The 15,925-nt window shown below is 45.8% G+C and overlaps 1 protein-coding gene and 1 long non-coding RNA gene across 3 annotated transcripts in view; one reads left to right on the forward strand and one right to left on the reverse strand.

Annotated features, from left to right (window-relative positions):
* LOC146812896 (uncharacterized) overlaps window positions 1-15,925 on the forward strand; it is a 395,123-nt gene that overhangs the window by 276,801 nt on the left and 102,397 nt on the right. The gene's annotated exons all lie outside the window — the stretch shown is intronic.
* Window positions 1-15,925, reverse strand: part of LOC146812897 (ovostatin-like) — a 433,862-nt gene that overhangs the window by 160,315 nt on the left and 257,622 nt on the right. For both annotated transcript variants that reach the window (XM_085619963.1, XM_085619962.1), the window contains exon 18: window positions 11,676-11,781. In XM_085619963.1, the coding sequence (XP_085476089.1) occupies window positions 11,676-11,781 (106 nt within the window). The remainder of the gene's footprint in view (window positions 1-11,675; window positions 11,782-15,925) is intronic.

The following is a 15,925-nucleotide window of genomic DNA, read 5'->3' on the forward strand; positions in this document are numbered from 1 at the left end:
TATAACTTACGCCCTTGCCATGAACTATTAATTACCCCACATATTACATCACTCATTACATCTTCTATTACATCAGGGATAATTTCACTGCAACATTTACAGTGAAATTGTTGACGAAAAAACAGTGCATGTGTCAGAGGTCGCGCTTCCTGTGCCGTTTTTGTCTGCAAGCAGCATTAAACTACAGATCCCAGAGTGCTTTGCAAAAGGGAGTACATTGTATGCCTTCCCATGCTGCATTATGATAGGTCAGGTGACTGGTACCGGCATATAGGCTGCCTGCTCACAGTCTCGAGTGCTTGGCCTTACTTCCTGATTGAGAACCATGCCCCCTTTCCTGTTTGGACCCTACCCAGAATGGCTACTCGTCGTTAACCTACTTGACCCGGTCTCGCTGTGCCGAGACGCTTTAACTTGGATACTGTGAAGTGATTACGAGTAACTGTTGTGACCGGAGACTCTCTTGAACTGTGTTTTTGCCTTCAAGCGCTGGAACGCGCTCGTGCGCTGCCTCTTGCCGTCAGCGCTGGAAACGCGCTAGTGAACTGCCTCTTACCGTCAGCGCTGGAAACGCGCTAGTGAACTGCCTCTTGCCGTCAGCGCTGGAAACGCGCTAGTGAACTGCCTGTTACCGTCAGCGCTGGAACGCGCTGTTGAACTGACTATTGCCGCAAGCGCTGGAAAGCGCTATTGAACTGTATATTGATACTCGCGCTGAAACACGCTATTGAGCTATCTATTTTGCCCCCGCACCGCCAGATATCCTTTATCCCCGGAGTAGAGGACGCGAAGCAGCGTCTCTACAGACAGTCCTATTTCTTTATTCATCAGGTGCTAGTAGTGTATTGAACAATACCGACAAAGAGAGAGGACTACTGAAAAGAAGTATCTAGCATCTGTTGGTGAACACAAAAATCAGCGCGAGGAAAGATGCTGTATACTTCATTCGCTGAGTGGGAGTGATACTTCCAAAGGCCCTCATCTTGTTTCTGGCCTGCCCTCCCCGCATTGGATAGACAGAGAGGCGCAGGTCTCCTATGGTTGATTAATCCCTCATTCCTTTCCACGTGAAGAGTCCTTCAGTCTTCGCCCTGCAGGTCTTGGTTCTGTGAGTATGAGAAGGCATAGAATGTAAGGAAGGGTAGTGGGGTTGGTTGAAAGGGATTGAGAATTATGACTTCCTATTCCTTTTGTTTCCTGTCTCCCTGTAGGAACCCCGACACCTTTTGTCTGACACCTTGGTAGAAGACCTGGTGGTCCTTTCTGGTCTCTTCGCTCTCTTGGGTGGTCTATGTCTTCCTGTAGTGTGTCTATATACCTATAGAGGATTGGACCCTGTGAGAGTGAAAAGATATTATCTTCGCTCCCGTGGATATTGGACTCTCTGTCGTTGGAACGAAAACCGGACAGCATGGTGGGCTGCAATTTATAGTTACCCTAGGGGATTATTCTGATTACTCTCAAACCTATTCGCCTTCTAGAAATGCACCTGAAACAGTCTGTTTCATCTCGCTTTCTCCTGGTCCAGTATCATTTCTCAGATTGTTGGGAGATTCTGATTCTACTCCTCTTCCACCACCAGCCAGGCAAACACCTCCTCCAAGATTAACACGATCTCCTGGAAGAAGTCATCATACTTGCTCAAGATCTAGGCCTAGATGTAGAAGAGCATCTAGAGCAAGGTCTTCCTCTTCTCACTTAAGAAGATCAGAAAGAAGATCGGCAAGTGTTTACTCTCATCATAGGAGACATTCGCCTTTCGGACAACCAACTCACGGTCTTCTATAAGGAATTACTATCCAACCCTAGCAACAAGAGTCTAGTCGAGGATCTCTCCACATTTAATGATATACTATTTATAGTGGTGCATAATTGATTATCACAATGTCCACCACCTCGACTTCAGTCTTTTGTGAGATTCTACATTAAAAGACCTCTTGAAGACCTTTACACGTTTAGGTCCAGGTCCTCTGGAGCCTGCTAAGCAGTTATTCCTGATGGTAGCATCTATAAGGCCTGTTCCTTCTAGGCTTTTAAGTACGAACCACCGGATCCAGTCCCTCTTTTACTAAGACAAGACCCTACTCCAGATTCTTTGATTGTAGCTGCAGCTAAAAAATCTCACATGATTGCTCCTACTTCTACCATTCCACCAGATAAAAGAGCAAAATGATGGGCTCCATGGCTTGAAAAATGTGCCGGACATCTGCAACCATAAGGAAGGCGGCAAGTGCAACAGCTTTCTTGGGAAGGTATGATCATTCACGTTGGGATTCTCTGCAAAGTAGTCTGAAAAACTGCCCAAGGAAGACAGGCAGGACTCCCAAGAAGCCCTTAATGAGGTAATGCTAGAATCAAATTAAATCACTGGGGCAGCAGCCGATACTTCTGATCTAGCAGCACATGGGTACTGTCATGGCATTTCCACTACGTGCAGCTCTTGGCTTAGGTTGACTAGCCTGAAACCAGAAGCTCAGCAGAGAATTCTAAATTTGCCGTTTTCAGGTACAACATTATTTGGATCACATGTGGATGATAAGATGACTCAAATTAAATCTGAAATTGAGACATTAAAAGCAGTTGGCCTAGAAATTAGCAAAGAGTTCAGAAGACAATACAGGCCTTACAATAAGTGCTACTTCCCTTGGAGGGTTCAAACCCTTCATTGTTTGCAGCAACAACAGCAACAACCAAGGCAAGCATACTCTCATAGAAAGTCTTTCAGAGGGAGGGGAGGCCAGCAATAATAACAGTCTACATCTGCAGGAAACCCCCCCAGGAAAGAAATGACTTCCCTCTTCCTCCTTCTTTGTCTACTCAGTTAAGAGCAAGCATAAGAAATTATTTTAAAGAGTGTCTGAAAATAACCAAAGATAAATGGGTCTTAAATATTGTTCAGAATACATATATAATAATAATCATTTATAAAGCGCCGGGATACACCGGCTGGTGTGTCCCCGTGCTACAAAAACAACTACATGCAAGGTAGGGCAGGTAGGCGTAGCTCACATCTAGTAAAGCCAGGTTTTCAAGCCTCTACGGAACACACTTTCAGATGTTTCTGCACACAACAAAGGCGGTAGTGTGTTCCAATTTTTAATTGCCAAATAGCCAAATGAGCACGCACCCATCCTCGCCCTTTTCATTTTTGGAACTTTGAGCAGATGCGCTCCTGTCGATCTTAGAGGACGAGTAGGATTGTAAGGGGTCAGGAGCTCGTGCAGGTAGCTGGGTCCTTTTCCCTGTAGACTCTGGTGACAGAAACACAAGGCTTTAAAAAGAATTATTTTGCAAACGGTAGCTAGTGAAGGGTATCAAGGGCTTTTGTCGAGGAAGCTCTCTTGGGTAGATTAAGAACTAGGCGCGCTGCCGCATTCTGAATGCGTTGCAGCCGCTGGAGGCTTCCTTTTGTTGCTCCTAAATAGAGGACATTTCCATAGTCCAGTTGCGATGTAACAAGAGTGTGGACTAGGGTTTTCCTGGCATTTTAAGGATACCAAAGCATCTCCCTGCAACCTTCCTCGTGTGGGTCTGAAAGGATAGTTTCAAATCGAGCCACACTCCTAGATTTTTTACTTCATATTTAGGAGTGGGTACGGGCCCCAACCTCTGGGGCCACCAAGCCGAACACCAGATGGAAGGGAATTTCCCTATGACCATAACCTCAGTTTTACTGCCATTCAGTTTCAGGCAATTGTTTGACATCCATGAAGCTAGGTCTTTTAAGCAGGAGGAGAACTGGGTTGCTGGCTCGTTTAAGTTCTGGGCTAGGCCGACAACAAGCTGTGTGTCATCCGCATATAACACTATAGTGATCTTGTGTTTTTCCACAATATCTGCCAGGGGGCCGATCTATAGATTAAAAAGGGTTGGGCTAAGAATTGAGCCCTGTGGGACACCTTGTGAGAGTGGCAAGATTTTTGACATATGAAGAAGCTGCGGTCCTGTAAAAAGGAACTTATCCACTTTAGTGCTTCTCCATCAAGCCCGCCTGACAGTAGTCGCTGTAGGAGCAGTTTGTGGGATACCGTGTCAAAGGCTGCCCTTAGGTCCATTAGGACCAAGGCTGCTATCTGACCAGCATCCACGCGCCTACGCAGCAACTCTGTGGTGAAAATAAGTGCTGACTCAGTAGAATATGTGGCTCTAAAATTGCGTGGGGTGGAAAAGATTGTGCTGATTAATGAGGGCCACTAATTGCTTGTTCACCACCTTCTCTGCTCTTTTGGAGAAGTAAGAGAGTAATGAGATGGGATGGAGATTTTCCAAAAGCTCAGGGTCGGCTGAGGGTTTTTTCTTCAGAGGCAGAACAATCGCTTGTTTCCAGTTCCTCGGGACCACCCCACATTGAAAGGATAGTTCCAGCAGTTGCTGCACGTAGGGTAGTATCACGTCTAACCCCTCCTTTATTTTGCTCGCTATTGCCGGATCAATAGGCGAGCCAGATTTAATACTTAGGGCCACCCCTTTCAGAGCTGTCAATGAGGGGGTCAGAAATTCCAGGAGAGGGTTAATGCTTGGCTCAGTAAGTCTCTCGGGTTGTGTGATAGGGCCGTTTTGGGCCTCATCAGGGAAGGAGTTGTATATTTTGGATACTTTGGATAGAAAGAAGTCAGCGATCCGATTGCACAGACCAGGCGAGCTGGTAGGCGGAATCAGTGTTCTCTCTAGAGAGGCTATATCTTTGAGGGTAGCAAATAGTTCCTTAGAGGAGTTTTCTGGCATTTCTATTTTCTCCTCATAATAGGTGGTGCGCCTTTTTTTAATCAGAGAGTGATACTTTTTTTGTGCTAACATAAGCATCCTTATTATCTTTTTGAGAAATCTGTCCTCCATTTGCGCTCAAGGCGTTTGCAGCCTTGTTTAGCGATTCTGAGCTCTTCATTATACCACGGTGCTGATTTGGACAATCTCTGTGGGGTCTTAGTGGTCCACGTTGCAACTACATCCAGTGCTTCCGTGATTCACTTATCCACTGCTGAGTTGGCCATATAGATCTCATTTCCCACTAGTGGTAGATTTTGCTGTAAGGCGCAGGTGAAGTTCTCATTATTGAATCTGGTCCATTTTCTGCGAGGGAAAACGGGATCTATTCTCGGCGTGTGGGGATGTTTGGCTAGTGGGATATAGAAGGGTGGCCAGACCAAGGAATAGGGGTTCAACCACTAGCTCTTGATAGTTTGAGAAAATGGGGTCTAATACATGACCTGACTGGTATGTCGGGACCATGGATTTGAGTTCTAGCTGTAAGGTGGCTAATTCGATCTTAAAATGGGCAGGGTGGGTGGCCCCTGGCCCCAGCCGGACGCGGACGGGCGCAGACGGGCTTGTCTTTGGCGCGCCGGAGACATCCGCTGCACATCCATCCCAGCATGCTACAATTATAGTGTCTGAAATCGAAGGCTTGCCCCTCACCCCACCAGAAGAGAGTGCTGCGCAGGGGGGGTGGGGGGTAGGAGGAGCTATGTCCCTCTGCTCAATCGGCACTAACTCCCGAGGCAGACCAAGGACGTAACACGGAGGGATAGTGCAAGTGTGGAAGACTGCCTGAAAACGACACAAATAAAAACAACAATATCGGAATTAAAAAGGACCCAATGTATCTTAAAAACCAGCTCTTCGCTCAATCAGCACAACAGAGGTGAGATATGCTGCTCACAGCACTGCTAGCTGTTTCTGTATTCTCTATATATCAAGCCCCCTCCTCGCTCAATATCACCAGCCCTAACATTGCTTTACTAGCTACAACGTTTGCTAAAGGAGGTCAACATATTGATGCAGAAAAATGCTGTAGAGGAAGTTCCAATTTGTCAAAACAGATTAAGAATTTGTTACTGGTACTTTCTGGTTCAGGAAAAAGGACCGAAAGAAGAGTTCAAACCTATTTTAGATTTAAAAATACCAAACAGATTTATACGAAGAGAAAATTTAGGGATGCTTGCACTACATAAAATCAATCTCCAACTACATCAAGGGGACTACATGTGTGCTATAGATCTTCCAGATGCCTACTTCCATATACTGTAGAGAAAGAAACATCGAACATTTTTGCAGTTCATTGTAGGCTCCAAGCATCTCAAATACAGTATCCTAACATTTGGTCTAAAGTCGGCTCCGAGGACTCTTTCGAAATGCATGGCTGTAATTGGAGCATATCTATGGAAACTATTGTTTTTGTCTACCCTTACCAGGGCGACTGTCTAATGAAGAGTCCATCCTCACCTCAGAAACCACTTTAAAACATTTCTAAATGTGTCTTCACCCTTTCTCAAATCTAGGTCAACAAGTCAATATAAGGATATCAGTGAGCTATCTGGTTAAAAAAATGATCTGAGAGCTAATCTGGATCCAGTCAGTGTTCCTTCACTGACTCAGTGCACACTGTGACACAGGAAGCAAGCTATACCTGCCTGATGAGTCCTGACTTGGGTGCAAACCGTTCTGCATTGCTTGCGTTTCCGTTCAAGGAGAACCTGGCTTGTCAGTTTGGGGGTTCTGTTCCCTTGGGAACAGGGTCAAGACTGATTTGCATATAGCTGGGTCCAAATTGAGGTGGCAGGGTGAGCAAAATAATGATGGACTGGGATGGGGCCCAAGTAATTACTGAAATTAATTCAAGCATTGCATCCATCTCCTTTTTGTATATTTTAGTGAACACCATCAAAGACATGATTCGCTATGTGACAGGTATGCCGAGATGTGCACTATGTCACTGGAACCAAGCTATACCTGGCTGATGAGCCCTAACCAGGGTGAAAGCATTGCTGTGTTGCGTGTGTTCCGGTTCAGGGAAGACCTGGTTTGGCAATTCTGGTTGGACCGTTCCCACTGGAGCAGGGTCAAGACAGATTTGCATATAGCTGGGTCCAAACTGAGGTAGCATGGTGTACAAAATAACGACGGACTGGGAACGCATACCCGGGTTATTACCGGAGGCTGAGGTTAATTTAAGCATTCCATCCATCACCTTTTTGAATACTTTAGTGTGTTGACTGAAGTGTGACATATATGCCCAGACGTGGGTCCCGTACACACTGTGTCACTGGATCTAACCTATACCTGGCGGAAGATCCCTAGCCAGGGTGAACGCAGTCCTGAGTTGCTTGTGCTCTAGTTCACAGAGGACCTGGCATGGCAGCTCAGGCTGGACTGTTCCCACTGGAGTAGGATCAAGACTAATTTGCACATAGCTGGGTCCAAACTGAGGAGGCATGGTTTGCAAACTAACAATGGACTGAGATGCGGCCCAGGTAATTACCAGTGACTAAGATTAATTCAAGCATTTCATCCATCAACTTTTTGCATACTTAGTGTGTCACCATCAAAGGCAGGCTGGTGCAGGTGCTCAAGGGCAACACCACCGGCATGTGGTACTGCAACAAGCAGGACAGGGAGGGTTCTTGGGTCCTTTGTCAGGAGATTCTGCACCTCTCGAAGTGGCTGGACTGCCAAGGGTTTTTTTTGTGGTAAACCACCTGGTGGGATCTTTAAATTCCAGGGTGGATAAACTCAGCTGCTGGAGGATCACACATGACAGGTAGTATTGGGAGCCTTCCAGCAATGAAAACAACTTGGCGCAGGCTTTTCACCACTGCTGAGAATGTGCAATTTCAGCAAGTTTGCATGTTGGAGTTTCCAAAGCAGCTGTCTCTTGGAGACACCATGCATGTAGAGTAGAGCTTGTGACTCCTGTATGGCTTCCCACCTCTACCTCTCCTGGTGTGAGTTCTAAAGAAGATGGAAAATGATCGGGCCCAAGTCATCCTAGCGGCATGGGATTGAGCCAGGAGTGTGTTTTTACTAGAAATACTGGGCATGAGCATCTGTTCTCTGATAAAGCTGCTGCATCAGGAGGATCTTCTGTTGCTGCAGTGGGCAGGGGGATGCACCCGAGCCTGTGCAAGCTGTGTATCCATGCTTGGAGATTCAGCGGCGGCAGATGACCTCCTATGACCTGCCACCTGACGCCATTGATGTCTCCCTCCAGAAAACCAGTGTACACAAGGTGTTGAGACAAGTTTGTGGATTGGTATGGCACACAGCAAAGTGACCCCTTACAAGCTAATCTATCTGAAGGTTTGTGGTTTATTCTCTCCCTAGCCCAGCAAGTATTTGTTATGGGCTCTGTTAAGGACTACTTATGTTTTTTTCTTTTAATTTACAAAGCATGCGAGTACCTAACGTTTTCTGATGTGAATCACAAAGTAGAGGACTCACAAAATAAATCTACGTTAAGAAGAGATTAGTTTTTAGAGCTTAAAGAAACAGATTGTGGTTTAGCTCTGCATTGATGGTAAAAAGCAGGCTGTTTGTGATCTGGGGTGTGATAACCGAGAAAGTTCATCCTCCTGAGCATGCTCTGGATCCTAGGTCTGTGTCAGAACCATTCAGAACACCCCGGTTCAAGCGCTCTCGATCTGCTCAGTGAATTTGAAGTATAAAAGGTTCGGGAGGCAAGGTATATTTCTTTCCCGATTTTTTAGATTGAAAAGACGATCCAAGATGGGCGCCGCTGGTCAGCGGTCTAGTTTCCCGGAGCTGAACGGCAATCGGGAAAGTCCAGGTGAGGCGCCTGCAGAAGTGCGCACTTCACCAGAAGACTAGGAGGAAGAAGGTTCGACGGTTGGAGCGGCGCAAAGTTAGTCAGGGAACAAGCGGCGGGCAACTTCGTCGCGCTTCATATTCGGCAGCGATTATTCGGAGGGCGGAGTAGCGCAGGAGAGAGCAGCAGTAAGCTGGTTATTTTTCTAACTTTGTGAGGAGCCTGGAGCTTAGTGAAGCATTACAAATTGTTTGAGCTTGATATAGAGGGAGCTGAAGATTATACTTAGATGGGCATTTAGTCACAAAAGTTTATGTGAAGGAAGTATCATAAATACTGAGAGTTGTGAATTGTTTTTGGTACTTGGTACTTTTAGTTTGCCAGAACTATATTGAATATAGTGGCCAATATATTTTCTTCCTACTAGAGGAAAACCCTTAGCAATTAGAGTATTCGTTTCCATAGGTATTAGGTTTTAGAGTGCACTTAGTATTGCAGGAGGTTTCCTAGCTCCTTCTTATCCAGTGCGCTTAAGAAAAGAGCCAAGTAGGGACTAACTATTAGAATTCCTGTGAGGAAGGTTTTTCCCAGTGTGTTTTTTGGTGAATGTTCACTAGGAGTCTTCTGTACAACTAGTAGGTAAGACCCAACAAATTGAGAGACCAATATTAAGCACATAAACAAATAGATAGGTAATCACCAATGTCATTGTAGTTGCAGACAAAACAGCATATACATCTTACAGAAGAATGAAGAGAGGCACAAGTCACCTAGGAGTTGGGTAGGTGAAAAATGTATAAATTTATTATTAAGTACTAATAGCTTAATTGAAGTTACTTAACTAGATTACTTTTCAGTTCCAAGAAGAAGCTGGCTGGTTCAGAACTAGAAGGCAAGAGAAAAGATAGAAGACCAGAACGGAACCTGAAATCCGGAAGTGGCATTCTCTTCTCTGTCCCATCCACTTTCCCCCTTTGGGCTCCTGAGCCAGCTGAGTGTTTTCACGAGCTGCAGGAGGCCATAGTGGGGCATTGGGAATTATCATCTTTCTGCTCCTGTGCATCTGAAGATTCCAGAAGGCCTTCTGACAGTCTGTTAACCAGAAAAGCTGCAGTAGAGCGCAGATGTCTGGTAGGGCAATATTTATTGATACCTATCGGCTCTTTCAACTTTTTTGCAGTTATCAGACTGGCCTTCGTTATTTAAACCACCTGTTGCGATGAGATTTCTGAAAAGTTTGCATCATTTGATTCCACCAAAACGCTTTGTTATGCCTCTGTGGGATGTGAACCTAGTCCTCACTTTTTTGATGTGCACCCATTTTCTACTGCTGCACAATTGCCCTTCAAGACTTCTAACAATTAAGACAGTCTTTCTCATCATCGTAACATTATATAAATTATGAGAGAGTTGAAGGCTCTTCCTGTCAATCCACATAGTACCACTTTCATCCCAGGTAGGTTGGTGTTGAGGATCCAAGCTTCCTTTCTACCTAAAGTTGTCACTCCTTTTCATGTTCGGCAGGCTATCACCCTTCCAGCATTCACTGCTCCACCTCATTCCTCCAAGGAGGAGAGACTCCATCATTTAGACCCAGAAAGGGTGCTAAGTTTTTATACTGATCATATTGAGGAACATAGATTGACACTAAGCATTTTGTAGAGTTTTTCAGAACAAAGAATGCAAGACTGTGCAAAACAATCATCTCTGGGTGGACTGTTCTCTTCATAAAGATTCGCTATGCACTGGTGAAGAAGCAGCTCTAGAAGGCTTGTGGGCTCATTTCCACCAGGGCCAAAGCTGATGCCACTGTGTTAGCACATGGAGTGTATGTCCTGGACATCTGTCAGGCTGAAAGGTGAGCTTTGGTTAACCGAACACTACTCCCACAACAGACAGGTCCAAAGAGGGGTATTTCTCATGCTCAGACCTGCAGGACTTTTTGATCTGGGCCAGTCCACAGACCCACCACCTCGGGAGGAACTGGTATTGTATCTATTCACAGGGTGAGTGATCTGCAGTTAGAAGTATCCATCAGAAGAACAAGCTACTTACCTTACTTTATCTAACTGCAGTTTCCTCAATGACCCTCCCACCTCTCTGTTCTGTGACCTGGACTCTTTTCCATCTACAAAAGGACCCATTCTAGAGATCTACATACTGGTCAAATCCACACATAGTAAATATCTGTCCATTAGGTAATTGAGGTAAGGGGGAGTAAATGTCACCTTATTATTTCAAGCACTTTTGAAATTTATACATTAGAATTGCCTGATGCTCTGGTCATAGCTTGTCCGTGAACAAATACATGGTAAAGCTATACCTACTTATCAGATCTTGAAAAAACAAAAACAAAAAAAACATTTATCTTCATTTATTGAATACCTGCAAAACTAAAAAGATAGATGTTAAAAAAAGAAAATGTGACACTAGTGTCCTGAGTCCTTTGTGACAGTCATATTACCAGAACAATATCCCTTCTTACTTGCCTCACAAGTACTTCCCTGCTCTCCCTCCACCTGTACAGTCCCAGCTACTCCACTAACCCTGCCCATATCCAAGTCAACTTTCAGTTGAAGAGTTATTTGTACTCTGGAGCTGTCGCTGTTTCACAACTGACCCTCCCCGACGCTGAACTAGCAAGAAGAATGTTAGATTAAAGGTAACTGTAGTGAAAATTGTTCATTAACATCAACAATACCAATGATGATTATAATACAAATGACAATTATATAGCATTAAAATAAGAAGAATCAAATAGTAATAATAATGGTACTAATAATATGAGTGTGAAGAAAGGAGGAGAATGGAAGAGGGAAGGAGGATGAATAAGGAAGAGGGAGAAGGGAGAAGGTGCTGGACGAACATAGAGGAAGCAGTAGGAAGAGAATAAGCAAAAGAAATGAACAGAGAAGAGGGGAAAGGAGGAGCAAGGAGTGGGGGACGGAGGTGGGAAATAAAGGAGGGGGAGAAAGGAAGAATAAGAAAGGGGGAGAAGTGTACAGAAGAGCAATGAGGATGAGGAATGGTTGGTAAAAAGAAGAGAAGAACAAGGGAGAACGAGGAACGAAGAAGGAAGAGGGAGGAGGTGGACCGCAGAGAAAGGATTGCAGAAGATGACGCATCTACTTACTTGATCTTCACCATTTCATACATCCACATCTCCTGGAAGTTCGTTCGAACACTTTCGACCACCTGGCTAGCAAAGGCGCCACCATTTGCTGCTAACATGTCGCTTACTAGGGCAGAAAAATAATGATGTGACTCGCTGCTACCAAAGAAGGCTATGGGTGATGTCATAACTTTCCCCACCATTGGCTTTAATCACAGTTCACATTCATTCAAAGTTGTTCAGGGGTGGAGGGGTGGCCTCATGTGGAGAGGCTGGCGTGAGACCTACAGCTTGCAAACATGGCTGGTGGATGCACTGTTAATAGGGACATAAGCACAGTGCCCATTAGCGAGATGAATGATATCCAGCAAGAACTTCAAGGCACTATAGTAATAAAGTAACCTGCTCAACTAGAGTTTACAATGACCACTAAAGCCTGGAATGTCTGTCTCTCACATTTCTTCAGTGTGGAATTTGTGTTGCCTTTGATTTTCATGGAGGGTCTTCTAGGGTTTGCTTGGATTGCTGAGTACCCCAGCCAACCAATCAGGACTCTCCATTTTAGTTCACAGGATACAACACATCTTCCCCTTTTCAACAAACAGAGAGAAACCAACAGAGCAACAAACCAAACACCGAGAGAAGTAAGAAAGTCCAAACAAAAAAGATGTCAAATCAAACCAACAGAAATTCTGCATGGTCTTGCACGTTCTCCAGCTGGAAACCACCTTCGAAACAATTGCTTAGAGGATTCTAAAGGGATGCTCTAACAAGGACTGTGCAGGGTCAAATATTCTTGATAAACATTTGAGCAGGTCCGATTCGGCACACAATTACAGGTTTACCATATTATGCATCCTGTGCTGCATAATCTGCAGATTTTAACAAAAAAATGTCAAGCTCAAACAGATCAAAAGTTACTAAAAAGGCAACACAACTTGTCACATAGTGGAAGGCCCTTCACAAAAATTGACTGAGCACCTTTCAGTTAGTTGCTCATTGATGTGTTTAGGTGTAAACGGGTACTAATGAGGCTAAACCTTCACCCACACAGGGTAAACATAGGTAAAATAACACAATAATGAAGTAATACTATCATAAAATGTGCTGCATTACGTTGTATAAATTGATATTACTTGCCGCATAATGTAGTGAAACTCACCACGTAATTTGGTCCTCCTCTGCTGCATAATTTCAGTGGCCTATGAACTTGAGGCAGTATCAAAAGACTAGATCCTCCTACATCCCCCTATCCACTGAGGCAACTTTATGTCCACACAACAACTGCTAAACAAGGTTGGCCTGGGGCAGGACCATGGGACCTCAATTAAAGTGGCCAAGGTTTTTATATCGAGCAACTCTCTGAGTGGGTAGTCCCCGAGAGGTGAAGGTCTACACATATTTGTGATTGTTGAAGCAGTGTGTGTGGCAGTATTTGAGAAACGTGGTAGTGGAATACACTATCTTCCTTCCCTGTAAAAAAAAAATATTTGGCTAGGTTGACTAAACTATTCGAAGAAAGGTCAATTTGTGATAGTATTACTTTTTTTTTTTGCAGTTTTACACTGGTTAACAGTAAAACTATCTGTGCAAAGATTTTGCTTCATTAGTACCAGTTTAAAACCCAAAGTACACGATAAACAACAGAAAGGGACCCAGCCACATTTTCAAATGACTTTCCTCTGCAGGACAACATGTGTCGATAGAGGATTAAAAAAATAAAATAATAATAATCAATAAAAGAAAAGCTCACTTACCTGAGTACGGCCACCGCCTCTTCTCCATCCTCCCTCTGTTCCCGGGTCGCGGCAGCACACAGACTCCCAGAATCCCCTAAGCCAATCACGACGCTGCTGTAACCAGCATGATCAATGCTCCTACTACTAAGGGCCTAATTACGATGTTGGTTGGACAACCGTCCGACCGACCTCATAGTGGAAACGAACCGCTCGACAAGGAGTCAGCAGTTCTGCTTCCACAATTATGATACGACAGCCTTCACGGTGGTTGCAAAGTGTATATTTTCTATTGAGGCTTGTGCTGCAGGTGGCAGAACCAGCCTCAACAGAAAATATACACATTTAAAACATCCATGCACCGAGTGGCAGGCACCATGCGATGCCTGCCACACAGTGCAGGGATGTTTGTGCCGCCCAGGCCTCATAGCAGAGGCTGAGAGAGGATAGGGGCCATGGGGGGCCCAGAGTCACTTTCTGACAGCCTTTACACGTCGGAAAGGCTGACATGGAAAGACTGTGGGAAACGGACATCATAATCCCGACTACGCTGCCTGAGCAGGCACTGCTGCCATATGGGGATGAGCAGTCCTTCCGCCGCCCCGAAAAGCTCCTTGAGCCTGTCGAAAGCACAGCTGAATCCCCCTCGCGGGCTTCCCTCTGCCCGCCATTATTGTAATACGGCAGTTGGATGGAAACCTATGATGTCTGGCGGAAAGCCTCCAACAAGCTGTTAGATAGCTTTCCGCCAGACATCGAAATCGGGACCCTAACTAAAGGTTTTCTGTTGAAGAACCTCCAATTAAAGTTTTTCACATGATTTTTCATTTGCTACAACTGATTTATTCACTTTTATATTTCTCCTGTCTTAAAAAAACCTTTGGTCTCTTGGCACTGATATATAGTTGGGAGAGAGTGGGGTGGCAATCTTTGGGATTCTGACAAAAGATCCTTAGATGGCTCCACCGCTTCAAACACTTGACAACAATGGCCAAGTTATAGCGAAGATTGCCCTGCTCTCTTTGGAATGTGGGAACCACGAATAACTTTCCCTGCCAAGGTCCACCACGCAATGCGGAGTGGAGGAAAACTTATAATGGCCCTCACACCCGGGGAAAAAAACTCCTGTTGCCTCATATTGCTTTTGTTGTTTTAGTCAAACGAAGTTCCATTTTAGGGAATGTGCTTAACTAAAACAAATATGCTCATTGGGGTCAAGAAGAACATGCCACAGGCAGGCATATCGCTTTGCCTTCTGAGCATCTGCCATTAGCGTGGAAGCACCAAAGGCTGAGGCCCCAATTTACAATGAGCTTCCCCACTCGTGGCAAAGGCTGCTCAGTCGTGGTGGGATCCCCGCACTTGTGGCAGGGGCTCCTCAGTCGTGGTGGGATCTCTGCACTCACTGCAAAGGCTTCTCAGTTGTGGTGGGATCTTCACACTTGTGGCAGAGGTTCCTCAGTCGTGATGGGATCTCCGCACTCGTGGCAGAGGCTCCTTAGTCATTGTGGGATCTCTGCACTCGTGGCAGTGGCTCCACAGATGTGGTGGGATCTCCACACTCGAGGCAGAGGATCCACAGTTGTGGCAGGATCTCCGCACTTGTGGCAGAGGCTACTAAGTCTTGTCAGGATCTCCACACTCGTGGCAGAGGTTTCTCAGTCATGGTGGGATGCCCGCATTCGTGGCAGAGGCTCCTTAGTTTTGGTGGGATCTCCGCACTTGTGGCAGAGGCGCCTTAGGCATGACAGGATCTCCGCACTCATGGCAGAGGCTCCTTAGTCATGGTGGGATCCCCACACTTGTGGCAGAGGCTCCTCAGTCGTGGTGAGATCTCCGCACTCGTGGCAGAGGCTCCTTAGACATGATGGGATCTCCGCACTCGTGGCAGAGGCTCCTGAGGCATGACGGGATCTCCACACTTGTGGCAGGGGTTCCTCAGTCTTGGTGGGATCTCTGCATTCGTGGCAGAGGCTCCTTAGGCATGACGGGATCTCCGCACTTGTGGCAGAGGTTCCTCAGTCTTGACAGGATCTGCATCACTCATGGCAGAGGCTTCTTAGTCATGGTAGGATCTCTGCACTCATGGCAGAGGCTCCTGAGGCATCACGGGATCTCCACACTTGTGGCAGGGGTTCCTCAGTCTTGGTGGGATCTCCGCATTTGTGGCAGAGGCTCCTTAGGCAGGACGGGATCTCCGCATGCATGGCAGAGGCTCCTCAGTCTTGGCAGGATCTTCACACTCGTGGCAGAGGCTCCTTAGTCATGGTGGGATCTCTGCACTCTTGGCAGAGGCTCCTTAGTTATGGTGGGATCCCCGCACTTGTGGCAGAGGCTCCTTAGGCATGACAGGATCTCTGCACTCATGACAGAAGCTCCATAGTCGTGGCGGTATCTCCGCACTCGAAGCAGAGGCTCCTTAGTCATGGTGGGATCTTCGCACTCGTGGCAGAGGTTCCTTAGTCATGGTGGGATCCTCACACTCATAGTAGAGGATCCTCAGTCGTGGTAATATCTCCGCACTCGTGGCAGAGG

The sequence above is a fragment of the Triturus cristatus genome, chromosome 7 (genome assembly GCF_964204655.1).
Source record: "Triturus cristatus chromosome 7, aTriCri1.1, whole genome shotgun sequence".
NCBI lineage: Eukaryota > Metazoa > Chordata > Amphibia > Caudata > Salamandridae > Triturus > Triturus cristatus.